This window comes from Antechinus flavipes, chromosome 2 (assembly GCF_016432865.1).
Source record: "Antechinus flavipes isolate AdamAnt ecotype Samford, QLD, Australia chromosome 2, AdamAnt_v2, whole genome shotgun sequence".
Lineage (NCBI taxonomy): Eukaryota > Metazoa > Chordata > Mammalia > Dasyuromorphia > Dasyuridae > Antechinus > Antechinus flavipes.
The window spans coordinates 384,853,434-384,868,900 of record NC_067399.1 but is presented as its reverse complement, the minus strand read 5'-3'; the positions used below and the strand labels follow the sequence as shown (position 1 = coordinate 384,868,900).

General features: G+C 37.3%; 1 protein-coding gene across 1 annotated transcript in view; it reads right to left on the bottom strand.

Annotated features, from left to right (window-relative positions):
- SYNE3 (spectrin repeat containing nuclear envelope family member 3) overlaps nucleotides 1–15,467 on the bottom strand; it is a 206,549-nt gene that overhangs the window by 63,834 nt on the left and 127,248 nt on the right. Inside the window, exons 12-15 of the mRNA XM_051978431.1 lie at nucleotides 7,585–7,759; nucleotides 4,245–4,427; nucleotides 2,150–2,293; nucleotides 45–179 (exon numbers count right to left, since the gene is read on the bottom strand). Of these exons, the coding sequence (XP_051834391.1) occupies nucleotides 45–179; nucleotides 2,150–2,293; nucleotides 4,245–4,427; nucleotides 7,585–7,759 (637 nt within the window). The remainder of the gene's footprint in view (nucleotides 1–44; nucleotides 180–2,149; nucleotides 2,294–4,244; nucleotides 4,428–7,584; nucleotides 7,760–15,467) is intronic.

Here is a 15,467-nt window from a genome sequence, read left to right as displayed (position 1 = left end):
AAGTATATGTAAGTTTCTACTTTTCCTGATGTTTGATAACTTACCTCCAAAGATCTTTTCAGGGTCTGATAATCAGATAGAAGTTGATTGATTTTATGCTGATGGCTGGGATTAGCCTGAACTAAGGGTTTCAGGTTTTCAATCTGAACGTAAAGTTCTTGCAAGTCTTCCTGGATTTGCTACAATGGAAAGCAGAGAGTCCATTTGTTTGGCAGAATCAAACATCATTATGTGGAAGAGATTAACATTTAGGATTGGAGTAGTTTATTTGAAGGGAGGGGCTTTCCAAGACAGAAATATTTCAAGTATGAAAAATGTTCTATTTTGTTTTTTTGTTTTCAGAATATGAAAGAGTTCTGGGGGGAGAGGTCCTAAATATCTGGAAAGGCTTAGATGAGTGAGCCAGATACAATAAAATGAAATCAACAGGGATAAAAGTTAAGTCTTGGCTTTGGATTCAAAGAATCAACTGTATAAATATAGGATAAGGGAGAAGAGCTAAGGCATGAACAAGAGTCAAATCGAATGAGAAGGCATGAATGGGCTGTCATCTAGATCAAATTAAAGAAGCCATCAAATGCTTTGAAGAATTTTAATTCAAGGTCTTGATTCAAGAGTTCAGGATCTCAGGTAGCATAACAGAAGTAGAGTTATCACAAGGAAGGTTATAATTCTAGGCTACATTTTCCAGGATGATCAAACTAAACCTCCAGGCAATGCACAGTTGTAGTTATTACATATTAAGAAACACTGATAAACTAACTGAAGTATGTCCAGACCAGGATGATGAGAAGTAAGAAAATAAGTATTTTTAAGTACCCACTATTTGCCAGATACATGGGAGGTAAAGATTATTATTATCCCCATTTTATAGTTAAGGAAATTGAGTCAGACAAAGATTAAGTGACTTGTTTAGGATCACACAATTAGTGGATATCTGAGGTATTATACCACTCATCTTGTCATAGAGAATCAGCTAAAAGAACTGGAGAATGTTAGCTTGGAAAAGGAGAATATGATGAGAAGAGAACATTAAGCAATTGAAGGACTAGCTTGAAGAAGAAGGATTAGACTTTGTGTTCCTAGAGGGTAGAACTAGATCCAATGAGAGGAAGTTACAGAAAGGGAAATGTTGCCCTAGGAAAACTCTCCAATAATAAGAACTATCTAAAAGTAGGGTGATCTGCCTCCTAAGATAATGAGCTCTCCAACAGTAAAAAACCTTCAATGGGAGACTGGATAATTATCTTTGGGAGAAGGTGTAAATTTCTTCTGGATGGGTTGGAATATTTGACCTGTAAGCTCTGTGAATCTAGAAACATCTAGAAATAAAGTTCCTTAAAGAATAAGAGACAATTTGAGGGATAACTAAGTTTCAGGAAATAAGTTTGATATAAATGTCTGTGGTGAAAAATCATATATATAATATCAAGTAATTGAGAAAACCCACAAAATCGTAATGTTCCCTTTTTACACGGAGAATAATAACTTATTTTCTACAAGTAAAATCTACTTGTTTCTGAAATTGATTCTAATAGCAATAATCTTAATTATGAAGCAGCCTTCATTCTTCAACCAGAAAAGCCCTTTTAAATTAACAATCACTGGGCTGGGCCTGTTCTGACAGGTTCTTAATTTATTTTCTTCTTATTTAAAATGAAAGTCATGACTCTTCCTTATTAGAAAGGCTTAACATCTTTTTGTTGTTTGGATATTTTAAAAACCATAGAAATTATCCACTGGATTTAAAAAAAAAAAAGGAACAAAATAAATCTTGATGCTTGTCTTAACAAAGAGCATTTTTGTGATACTAAGAAAGATGTCATGCACAAATGGGCAAGTTTTTGAGTTAGAAAAATCTGGGTTTCTTCTCAATTATATGACCCTGAGCAAGTCATACTCTCTGAGTGTTCCAGATTAATTTTCTTAAGGCTAAATTAGTTGCTGATTTCTGTGGTTGGAGGGAATTTTTACTCCTAGAGTGTTCTCTCTGTCTCTCCCTTAGTCCCTCCCTTTTTCTCCTTCCCTTTCTAAGGATTAACTACAGTTTGGATGGATGATCTGCAGCCTCTTATTCAAAGCTCACAGTGATTTTACTAAGTGTTACTGGATCCTTGCCTAAGACATATGCCTACATTATCCCACTTACCTGCAAGCGCTGGAGGTGAGCCTGCTTACTAGGAAGGTCTTGCTGAAACTCCTTCTCTGCTTCTGCTCTGATGTGGAGATCTGCTAACCTCTTCTGCAGTGGTTCAAATGCAGTATCAAAGTCATTGTGCTGAGATATTGCACTCTAGAGAGACAGTGACATACACCATGAAAATCAAGCCATTTCTTCATCTGAACTCTAACAAAATCCATGCAATGGTCAATAAGGAAGGGCACGACTTCTTCAAATATTTAATGTATTATCATGGAGAAAAGGGAGCACACTTATTCTGATATGGTTATCTTTCACGTATTATGCGTATTTCTTTATATGTTTCCTTTGGTAGTATATAAGCTTTTGAGAGCAGACTAAATTTTTTTTTTTTTTCAGTTTTCATTTTTGTAATCCCAGTGTCTAGAAAAATGCCTTGTACATAGTAGGTCCCTAATAAGAAAAGCAGATTTATCTCAGAGTTAAAATAGAAAAAAATAGAATTTGTTGCATTTGTTACCAAAAGTTCACAACAACAATCAGGCAGTAAACATTTATTAAGTAGCCACTATGAGCCAGGCACTGTGTTAATTGTCAGTAATACAAAGAAAGGGAAAAGATAGGCTTTGCTCTCAAAGAAGTAAAATGTGAGCAACAATATGCTACAACCAAAGAAACTACAAGATAAATTGAAAAACAATCAACTGAGAGAATCAAATAAAACTAAGAGGAACTAGGAAAGGCTTCCTGTACAAAATGAGACTTTAGCTGGGACTTGGAGGAAAATGGGAAGCAGGGAAGAGGGATTTTAAAGGACTTTAGAGAAATAGTAGAGGTGAGTCCTGTCAAAGATACTTAAAAAAGGATATTCTTGCTAAGGGTTGGACCTCTAAGTTTCTTTCAAATTCTGAGGTTCTCAGACTTCTTGGCTCACTGTATCCTTGAATTTGCACATGATCAAGGAATTTATTACTGGACTGGAACTGAGTCATAAGTGGGAAGTAATACTCACTTGCAATTTGCTATTTCTTTGCAGGAGATTGTTATGCAGCAGGTCTCTCTCCCTGATAATATTGATCACCTCTTCTAAGAAAGTCTCTGCCCTTTCCTCACCAAAGATGCTTATCAGCAAATCCTTCTTCAGTTTTAACATGATCAGTTGCTCCTTTAGGCGTGAACTTTCAGCCAATGCTGCCTGAAGGACAAATCTCTGATTAACCATTATCAAATTTAAAGGTACAAAATTTTTTAAAAAAAGAAATCCGTTAACAATAATTATTTATCTCATTGAGGAACTAGTTAGTGTAAGTTTCCAGAAGCACAGAGATCTCACAGAAACTGAAACTTGGTATAAGAAGAGGAATTTGGGTACTTATGACTTTCAAAAAGCTCTCAACATTATTTTAATATGGTTTTTCATGCCAGATTTTTATGCCAAGTATATTTCTTAGCAACCACTTGTCACCCAAGCTGCTTTTTTTTTTTTTTCAGTTTTCATTTTTGTAATCCCAGTGTCTAGAAAAATGCCTTGTACATAGTAGGTCCCTAATAAGAAAAGCAGATTTATCTCAGAGTTAAAATAGAAAAAAATAGAATTTGTTGCATTTGTTACCAAAAGTTCACAACAACAATCAGGCAGTAAACATTTATTAAGTAGCCACTATGAGCCAGGCACTGTGTTAATTGTCAGTAATACAAAGAAAGGGAAAAGATAGGCTTTGCTCTCAAAGAAGTAAAATGTGAGCAACAATATGCTACAACCAAAGAAACTACAAGATAAATTGAAAAACAATCAACTGAGAGAATCAAATAAAACTAAGAGGAACTAGGAAAGGCTTCCTGTACAAAATGAGACTTTAGCTGGGACTTGGAGGAAAATGGGAAGCAGGGAAGAGGGATTTTAAAGGACTTTAGAGAAATAGTAGAGGTGAGTCCTGTCAAAGATACTTAAAAAAGGATATTCTTGCTAAGGGTTGGACCTCTAAGTTTCTTTCAAATTCTGAGGTTCTCAGACTTCTTGGCTCACTGTATCCTTGAATTTGCACATGATCAAGGAATTTATTACTGGACTGGAACTGAGTCATAAGTGGGAAGTAATACTCACTTGCAATTTGCTATTTCTTTGCAGGAGATTGTTATGCAGCAGGTCTCTCTCCCTGATAATATTGATCACCTCTTCTAAGAAAGTCTCTGCCCTTTCCTCACCAAAGATGCTTATCAGCAAATCCTTCTTCAGTTTTAACATGATCAGTTGCTCCTTTAGGCGTGAACTTTCAGCCAATGCTGCCTGAAGGACAAATCTCTGATTAACCATTATCAAATTTAAAGGTACAAAATTTTTTAAAAAAAGAAATCCGTTAACAATAATTATTTATCTCATTGAGGAACTAGTTAGTGTAAGTTTCCAGAAGCACAGAGATCTCACAGAAACTGAAACTTGGTATAAGAAGAGGAATTTGGGTACTTATGACTTTCAAAAAGCTCTCAACATTATTTTAATATGGTTTTTCATGCCAGATTTTTATGCCAAGTATATTTCTTAGCAACCACTTGTCACCCAAGCTGCTTTTTTTTTTTTTCTATATTTTTTTCTCCTAGATGTAGCAAAATCCTTCAAAGAAGCACTGTCCTAATGTGATTCCTAAATGTGATCCAAGCCTGGATCAGCAACATAAGACTCCTCACTGGTGGAGAGGAGAATGACTCTAGACTGTGTGCCTTCAAAGATGAGCTCTTCCATTGGGACTGAGATAGCTCAGCTAACCTAAGAAAAAAGAAGGCCCTAATTTCACCCAAGGAGAAGATGCCTGAAGTCTCTAGAGAGAAAACCTAGAAACAGGGATTTGTTTATAGATGTCAAACACTCAGCCCTACATGGTCTATAGGGATTACATTTCTGAGTGCAGCCCAAAGCAGATTAAAATATAATTTGAAAATATTCAACAAAATAATTGAAAACACAATAGAACACAGATAATAATACGTGTTTTTAAAAGTGAATATTCAGGGAGGGATATGTGTTTGAGCTTAATACTACTATTCTAACCAGTCTGCTTCTTACCAAAATCTTTTCCATTTTTCTTTTCCAGGTTTTTCTCTGGCGTATCTGGAACTACACGTGTCATATCTCAAAGGAAGAGGAATGTTTTTCTTCTCCCAACCTTCAGAGTCCATCCCTGGGTCACCTTCACTCCCCACCCCAGGCATGTAGTACCCGTTCTACCAGTAAGGAGTTTTATGCTTATAATCATAGGGTTATTCTATTGTAATCAAAAGTGTAGCTGGCATTTACATTGCACTTTTAAAACATGCAAAGATTGTATGTATTATTTCACATGAGTTTCACAAAACAACTTTAGGAGGTAGGAACTACAGGCATCCCTATCTTAAAGATGAGGAAACTGGGGCTGAGAAAAGTTAAATAATTACAATAGGGTTACAGAGCTTGTAAATATTTGAAATAAGATTTAAATCTTCTGACTCTCAGCCTGGAACTCTATCCACTAACTAATGGAAACTAACTGGAGTAGATATTTGTGAAATGATACTGCTTACTATTTGCTGTCGTGAGGACAAGGACAGTGATTGATGGCATATTCAATCATTGGATCTAATGGGACGTGTAGATTTCTTCTGTCCTCACTATTAGAAATATGCTACAAAGATAAAAAGGACTCAAGACTATATGAAATAAGTTGGTTTAGTTATGGTTCTTGCAAGAAATAGACAACCCACCTAGAAGCAATCCCTGGGAATATTCATGATTATAGACAGAGAATAAACCTTTTTATTTCTTATACTGAAGTTCAAGGTCCCTCTCTTGTTACCCCAATTGGCTGGGGATGATGAAGTTTACAGACTTCTTGGTCATCCTATTGCATATTTCTTCTTTACATGTTCCCTCTCCTTCATCATACAATCCATGTTCAAAAATGGCAGAAAATTCCTCCTTGGAGGTGAAGAGGTTAATATTCATTAACTAACTCTCAGTGCTTGCAGTGCTTGCTTTCACCCACTTCTTGTTTTGGGGTAATTTTTATCACTTAATCAATTTAGTGGTTTAATATTTTGTTTTGTACAGCTAACTTGGTCAGCTTACATGACCTTTCTTTAAGTCTCTGTCATCAACCTTTGTCCCAGGTGGAAAATTTAGAGAACTAATGGATAAGTTCCTGAGGATTTACTTCAATAAAGGCTGCCCATCCTTGTTTACCACTTTGAAATCTTTATATTACAATACAGAAAAAAAAGTTATGAACAGAAGCAGTACAAAAATGGGCTCAAATTCTGTAAGATAATTCTTCTAAATCCCAAGTTTGCTGAACATGTGGAGACTGACATTGAACTGTTTAGGAAAGAAAGAAAGAAGAAGCATATGAATTTGTACGTAAAGGATTTCGGAATGATGTTAAAAGTCATATCTGTTAGCATGACAAATCCAAATAAGAGACCTTGAAGGTGATCATGAGACAAGATATCAACTTCTTCAGCTCTGCCCAATATAACGTGCTTTATGGATTGCATATGCTATAGCATTTGCCCAGGGTCACACATTCTAGTCTTCAGCAAGGAATTGATGTATCCAGCAACAATTTGAAGTTTGAGTCAAAGCCAATATATATTTAAAAACATATGTTTACCCCGAGGGTGAAGGTTAATAGAACTGCTTTATTCAATTAGCAAATCATGTGTAAACATATATAAAACAAATTATTCTCTCTATTTGAAATCTGGGTTAATGAAAATTCTTTTCCTTGAAGATTTGGTCATTGCTTTAACACTTTGAAGATATCATCTCTTATTTTAAATGATGAAAAAACACATCTATAGAATGTAAGAACTAGGAGAGACCTTAAGACATTTTAATGATTATTTTACTCTTCATAAATGATGCATATTTGTAAAGTAGTTTAAAATTTACAAAGCACTCTCTATATACATTATATTGATTTCATTTGAGCCTCAAAAAAAAAAAATCCTGTGAAGTGGTATTATAGATATCTCTTTTTCCAAAGTAGGTAAGTGGTTACCAGAAAGGAGCGACATCATCAAATCATAGTAAAATTAGTAAGAATATTGTCTTGTTAGATCCTTACAACAATGCTGGGAGGAAGTTACTATTATTATCCTGATTTTACAGTTGAGAATCTGAAGCAAACAGAATCTAAGTACCTTTTCCTCAGGCCACATATCTATATCTGTCTGAGGTAAGAGTTGAATTCTTTAATTGCATGCCCAGTGGTCTATCCAGTGTACCATCTAGCTCCCTCTGTGGATCTTTGTGCTTTACAAATCATGCAAACTCAGATAGCCATGTCCAAGAAGACAGCAAGGAGTACTTGAAGGAGTGAAAAGTTCTCAGTGAGCAGCCTTGTGTATGTTTCCTTCCAAACAAACTAAAGGAACCTAGTACAATCTTCCTCTCATGACACTATCCTATTTACCTCAATCTGTGGCAAAAAGGTATGTATTGATGGGAGATCTGGTAGGTTGTCAGTGATAGTCAAGAGTTTTTGGGTCAGTGCTTTCCACAGCTGGAACTCTTGAACCGGGTGCTGAAAATACTGCCACAGGTCTGTCCCAGAACGGTTTTTCAGTTTAGAAGAATTTTCTTTAATCCTGCAAGGATCAAAAAAAAAAAATACATAAGACTGTTTTAGCAGGATGGCATTGTTTACATAGCACCCATTAAAACTGTAAGGAGATAAAGATGATGGATCAAGGTGAAAATCCCTCAATATTCTCCTCCTAGACCTCAAGGAGTCTGATAAGACCAGATTTTGATGAATAATCTAGCCCTTCCTATTTTAAGGGATGATAGGGTAATTGAGGCTGTGGGAAAGGTGGGGTTCAGGAACAAATATGCAGCCAAAGACCAAGAATGTAATTCCTACAGCAAAGTACTAAAAGCATCCTCTGAGCCTAGCCACTGTATTAGGGGACTGAGACGACTCCTTTAGACAATTATGTGGGGAGAGCACTAAGCATGAGACACTCAGAGCTTAGCTACAGCATAGGAATTGCATGATTGAAATGTGTAAAAACAATACAAAGCTAGGTTCCTGGAACCTTCTGTGCTGCTGAGAGTAGAGTTGATGAGTTCTTAGCCCCTCTCTCTTCTCAGGAGAACGTTTTCCAAATCTCCATTTCCTAAGAGTTTATTTACTTTCTCTATTTATTTCTGTCTTCTAAGTATGATAAACATGGTGAATCCCTGCATTGCTAAATTACATGTGTTTGTTCACAAATAGTAGCATAGACAGGCAGTAGTTGGGGAGCACAGAGGAGGAGAAATTTTATAATCATTGATTCATTTATTAAAAACAAACAAACAAAAAACCCAGCTTCCATGGGTAGATGCAGAAATTTAGACTTTCTTTTTCAGCAAATGGTGAGCTATTTTTGTCAGGGGAGATTATGATGAGTTGTTTGGCCTTGGGAGGTAGGACCTTGGCCTGTTCCCTTCTCATTGCTTTTCCAAGGCAGATTTGAAAGGAAGCCAGAAAGAAGGAGCCAAGAGAGTGACTGAGAATGAGTAGTACTGTCTCCCCTCCCCCACAAGGGTCAAGGGAAATATAAGAGAGTGATGATCCCATTTGTCCAACACAGATATACTCACTACTGCTGAATTAATTTTCACCAGAGTATAAATCCACATTCTCTATGGGTGACTTCTGTGTTCTCCACAAAGCAGGAAGCCAATTCCCCTTCTTCTAACTTGGAAGCCAATTTCACACCTTTAGAATACACTGTTAATTACTCAGAGGTCTGATAGTTGACCATAATTCTCTGAAAATGCCCTGTTTTCCACAGTCTGATGTTTGTGTTCTTCAGTGGTAAGCTCTAAATTGCTCAGTGGGAATAAAGCCAAAGAAAAAGCTGAATGGCTGGTTTAAGCCATGGAACACAGCACCACCTGTTATACATACTTCAGTACTTGAAATCTGAGGAGGTCAATGAACATAAGGCAGTTTTAAAAAATAATGCAGGCGTCTGCCATTTTTCAAAACAAAAACAAGCAAGAACACTTTTAATAAAATCTTGAAGGCAAGCCAAGACATGTTGCAGGGACTTTTCAGACACAACCCTGGTAACATGCAACCTGAAATACTTTTAATTATATCTTCGTGCCTTTATAAAAATAGTAGAAAGTAGAAAGAAAAACCCTGAGACAAGTCACATAGGGTGTAGCTCTGTTTAATGTAGATGGATGGAAGAAAGGATGGATGGATTGAATGAATGAGACAAAAGCATAGACTGAGAAACAGGAAAACAAAGACAGAGCTCAGAAGACATTTATTAACTACTTACACTCTGTCAGACACAGTTAAAAGGCTATCTGCCTTTGAATTCCCATCAAAAATAGGACCTGGAAGTCCACTATGTTAGTCAATGTGCCTTTATTTCAGGAGGCCCAGGAATCCCATTCTAAATACCATCAGGCTGCTCGAGCTTTGCGTTTACAATTTGGGTTAACAAAAGAGGAAGCTAGGAGCATAGTAAAAAGCTGTAGAGCTTGCCTTCCTTTCCATGCTCCTACTCTGCTCCAGGGGAGAACCCTAGTGGTTTGAGACCCAATGAAATCTGGCAAATGGATGCAACCCATTATAAATCTTTCGGTTGTCTGTCTTTTATCCATGTTGTGGTAGACACCTTTTCAGGATTCACTTTTGTGATACCAGCAGCAAAAGAGACAGCCTGAATGTCACTGAATTCCTTATACAAGCATTTGCAATTATGGGTGTGCCACAAGCAATAAAAACAGATAATGATCCTGCATATACTTCTAAACATTTTGCACACTTTTGTGTATAAGTATAAGATTTTACACACCACTGGCATACCCTTTAATCCTCAAGGATAGGCAATAGTAGAGAGGAAAAACAGATACTAAGGTGCTGCTCCAAAAACAAAAGAAAGGGGGAGCCACAGGTTACCCTAGAGAACTACTAAATCTAGCTCTTTATACTATTAACTTCTTGATTTTTGACAAAGATGCACTGACTCCGGCAGACAGGTTTTATAACCCACCGGAAGGGCAATGTCCAGTGCGAGCAGCTCCACTATCTTTAGATAATTGCCAGGTGATGTGGAGAGATCCAGAAAGTGGTGAAAGGGAAATTCCCTTTCCAGAAAGGGAAAGTGGTCCCTGGTGAAGCAGGGACCAGATAGGTTAACTGCTTGGGGAATAGGGTTTGCTTGTATCTCTACAGGTGGAGAAGGAATCAGATTGGTGCCAACAAGCTGTATTCGCCTTGTCCTTCAGAGAGAGATGGAGCAGACCCTTGAAATGAAGGAGAAGACCCAAGAAATATTGGGTGGTTCTGTTGCTGATTGTGCTCATCATTGAAAGAGTGTGGCAGTTATGGCGTTTGACTCATGGACATAGAAAATTGTTGGACTTGAAAACCCTCAGGAATCACTGGATTCTTTGAGACATTAGACTTGAAAGCCCTCAGGAATCATTGGATTTTCTGAGAAATGATAAGACTGTTACAGGACTTCAAAATCTGCTGGAATCATTGGATTCCCTAACACATAAAAAGACTTTTGCAGGACTTCAAAAACTTGGGGGGATCATTGGATTCCCTGATATGTGAAGCAATGGACAATAGATTGGCTTTGGACTATTTCTTGGCGGCTGAAGAAGGCATATGTGTGACTGCTGTTTACATACTCTCCTTCTAGGACTTCTGGCAATCTTTTACATCATAATGTTGATTTATATTGTTTGTTATACCGTTACTTGGGTGTATAATTCATGTTTGTTACACCAAATCAAGCCTGCACTGACTGTGGGGAGAGTCATCACTAATAGCCTCTGCGTTATTGCTATGTACTTGTGTAATACCTCTCATGCTGATGGGTTTGTGCATAATAAGACCCTTCAGCCCAGAAACCCGCTAGCAACCCCCACTTCCCTTTGGTGTTTTCATCTCCTTTCCTGAGAAGTCAGGGAGTGTGTGATCACCTCCCCTTGGGGGCTCTGACCTCCCTGAGAAGTCAGGGATGGCATGACCACCTGTGTTCTAAAATAAAAGAAAGCGGGAGATGTAATGGGCTGAGGCTCGACTTGATGCACTGAGATCCCAAGCACGTGAGGCTAAATGATAATTGGACCATACTCTATTAATATATATGCTTGGAGAAAGAATGGCCCCTGCCCACTCTTTGTGCAAGTCCTGATGTGTTGTATAGGAAATGACGTTTTTGGTGGGTGGAGGCAGCGGGGTGGGAAGGGAAGCGGAAGGAGAGACTGCTGGCTGGTGTCTTGACACAGCTGCTCGCATTGCCATCGTGACGGCCCTTCACCTCCAATCCCCCTCTGCTAGCTGGCTTCCTGTCTGCCCATATTGCTATCACAATCCTTTTTCACCTCTTCACTTCAATAAAGATTGAAGATTTTTCCCTTAACTTGAATTCCTGACTCCAGCTGATTTTAAATATGCGGTCATCACAAGACACTATGCTAAAAATAAAGTTCCAGAATAGAAAACTGAATATTATTTGACAACATGCAAGGGGAACCATGGACCCAATTTCTTAGGAGAAGAGAGTGAGAAAAAGAAAGGAAGCTTCTTAACCATACAGGAGACAACAGGCTTAGAAGAATTATATGATCTTTGTGTGGACCAAAGCAGAGCCTGAGTAGGAGAATCCACAAGGGTGAAAAGGAAGTAGGGAGAGGCTCTCAAACTTCTGCTTTGGACACCTAAAAGCCACAACTTATTGTTTAACTCACATTGGCTTACCAATGATATTGAGTGTCCTCAATTTTCCCATTCATGAAATCAGCAATAATATAATGATTACCAAAAGGCAGAATGATAGAAAAAGATCTTGTACAGGATGGTGAGGGGGTGAAGGTAAAATTTTGATGGCCTGGCAAAATGACAACAGATTTCAATGAGGAATGTAACATCCAGTGGGGATGTGACCAATAACTACTTCCTCTCACACTAGGGAATTTCATCCATACTAATAATCAAGCACCTTATCTTTCAAGCTCCTCAATTTAATCATTTCCCCCAACTTACTCCTCACACAGAGCATGACTTTTGGTCTTGATATCACCAATCATTCCTTATCAAACTTCCACTCTGGATCACTTCCACCATTCACTGCCTTTCATTTCTAGTTATGCACTGTTGAATGGAACTGGGGAACGTCTTAAAACTATGCTGACTGGATCCACAATGAATTTATGTTATATTGTTACAACCATAGTTCCAACTCCTCAGGTAAACTGGGTTTGAGAATTTAAAATGAATCCAATCCCAAATTCCTTTTGCATCCTTGTCTCCTTCTCTCCTATATAACATTAATAGGGGAAATCTCATGCAAGACTTGTCTGCCTGCCCCTGTCTTTATGTATTCTCTTAACAAACAGTGGCAAATATGTCAGATTAAGGAAGCAAGCTAGCCTGTTTGCTAATTTCTGTCCAACTCTATAAAAAGCCCTACGTCCTTTTGTTCAGCACCAAGGGCTTTGGATGCGAATCCTGTGGGCCAGTCGACTTTAATAAATTTTCCAATTAAAAATTAATATTTTTCAACTCGTCTTTATGTATCTTGGTACAACAATATGATCTCAAATGAACCATCACTGCAGCAAGGCAACCATTTTATACATTACTAATAGAGCTATTATTCTACTTACCAAAATGATTCCTCCAAACTTTTTTTATCCTCTGACCTCCTATAGTATCCCCTTCTCCCATCATCTTAGTAGAATGTCTTGCCTCTTTCTTATTTTACGAAGGAAAATTAAGGCCATTCACTGTGACTTCCCTTGTCTCCCTCTTTATGTCACATCACTCAGATGTCTTCTACTGCTGTAGCCTTTATCTCAAATAAAAAGATGTCTCTTCTCTTTACCAAATCGATTCCATTCCATCTTACTTTCTCCAGTATATTTCTCCTTCAATCCTTTCTATTGCCTCATTAATCTTCAATGTTTCTTCTCTATTGACTACTTCCCTGCTGCCTACAAACACTCTCATGTCTACCCTGTTGTTAAAAAAATCCTCACTTGATCCATTCATCTCTACTAGTTATTACTTTATGTCTCTTCTCCCTTTAAATGGCTATAGTCCTTGAGAAATATGACTATAAGTGGTACCGTCACTTTTTCTCTCCTTAGTCTATTCCAAACTCTATAGTTTGCCTTCTGCCTCCAACTTCAAATAAAATTGCTTTATCCAAAGTCACCAATGATCTCACACACATCAAACCTGTAATTTTCTCAATCCTTGTCATTCTTGACCTCTATATAGACTCTGGCACTGTCAATCAACCTCTTTTTTTTATGAAACTGCTTTCTTCTGGTTCTCTTTCTAACATCCCGGTTCTTCTTTTATTCAGGTAATGCCTATTAATTATGTCACTCAAGATTCTTTCCTGGATCATCTTCTCTTTTTACTTTTTATTCTCTTGTTTGGTGATCTTATCAGTGAAGACATAGTTTCACTTATCATCTCTATGCGGATAATTTAATCAATTTATCCAATCCTAATTTTTCTCCTCATCTCTAGTCTCACATTTCCAAATGGATATCTAATAGATATTTTAGCATGTTCAAAAATGAATTCATTATCTTTCTCTCAAATTATCTTCTTTTCTGAACATCTCCATTACTGTGGAAGGAACCACTCTTCTCCTAGATACCCAGTATCAAGACCTAAGTGTCTTGTGTGACTTCTCATTTTTTCATTTCTTCATATCCAATCTATTATCAAAGTGTGTAAATTTTACTTTTGCAACATCTTATATGAAACTGGACTATTGCAATAATCTCTTGGTTGAACTTCTTGTCTCTAGTCTCCCCATTCCAGTCCATCATCCTCCATTCATCTGTCAAATTCATCTTCCTGAAGTACAGGTATGAATGTGTCATGTTTCTATTCAATTATTCCACTAACTCCCTGCTACTTCCAAATTACTCTTCTTTGGGACTTTAAAGATCTTCACAAATTCATTCCTTCCTGCCTTTCCATTCTTATTCTATGATGCTGTAACACTGACCTTCATCCTTGATCCTTGTCTACACTATGTCCCAACTCCATACCTTTGCCCTGGCAGTCTCCCATGCATTCTCTCCCTCTCTGCTCCTACCTTTGATTTCCTTGACTTCCTTCAAGACTCATTTCAAGGGACCAACTAAGTGTCCCAATGGATAGAGCACCAGCTCTGAAGTCAGACAGACCTGAGTTAAAATCTGGTCTCAAACATGCAACACTTCCTAGCTATGTGACCCTGGGCAACTCACTTAACTCAGCAAAAGAAAAAAAAAAGACTCATTTCAAGCACCATCTTCTTGTAAACAACATATTGTAATATTCTGTTTTTTAATCCATGCTGCTATTTAGTTCCCCCCTTCTCTGAACTTTTCCCCTAGTGTTTCTGCCCTCCCTTCTATTCTGTCCCTCCTTTTTCTTTCCTCTTTCTCTTAGTACTTCATTAAAGGTTTAGATAAATTTCTATATCCAATTGAATGATTAAGTTATTCCCTGTTAGAGCCAAGATTGATGAGATCAAGCGTCAGACAATGCTCAGCCTCATCTCTTCTTTTCCTTGATTGTAATTAGTCTTTCGCCCCTCTCCATGTGAACTAATTGTCCCATTATACCTCCCCTTTCTTCTTTTTCCAGTATAGACCTTTTCCCACCCCTTAATGTCTTTTTCTTTGCTGTTATCACATCAGAGTCCATTTACAAACACATCCTCTGTCTGCCCCAGTGACAGATACATTCTCAGGAGTTACAAATATTATTTTCCCATCTAGAGATGTAAACAGTTTAACCTTTAAATAATATATATTTTCTCCCTATTTATCTTTCTATGTTTTTAAGTCTGTGTTTGTAGATTAAATTTTCTGTTTAGTTCTATTCTTTTCAACAGAAATGATTGAAAGTCTCTTACTTCATTGAAGCTCCATAGCTTTTCTTGAAAGTTGATGCTGAGTCTCACTGGGTAATTAATTCTTGGTTATAACCCTAGGTCCTTTGCCTTTTGAAATATGGTATTCCAGGTCTTCTGATCCTTTATTGTAGAAGCTGCCAGATCATGGGTAATTCTGATTGTTGCTTCTTGATATTTGAATTGTTTTTGTCAGGCAGTCAAACACCGCCTTCTACTTTTCCCAATTTTCTTGATTATTTAAGTTTTTCTTTTTGATTATCTTGTTTCTACTTTGCATATATATACCTCTGTGGTATGCACTTATTTATTTGTATGTCACCTATCCCAAAAGTATATAAACTCCATGAAAAAAGGGGATTATTTTCATGTTTTTGTCTTTCTTTTTACTTCCAGCACTTCTATTTAC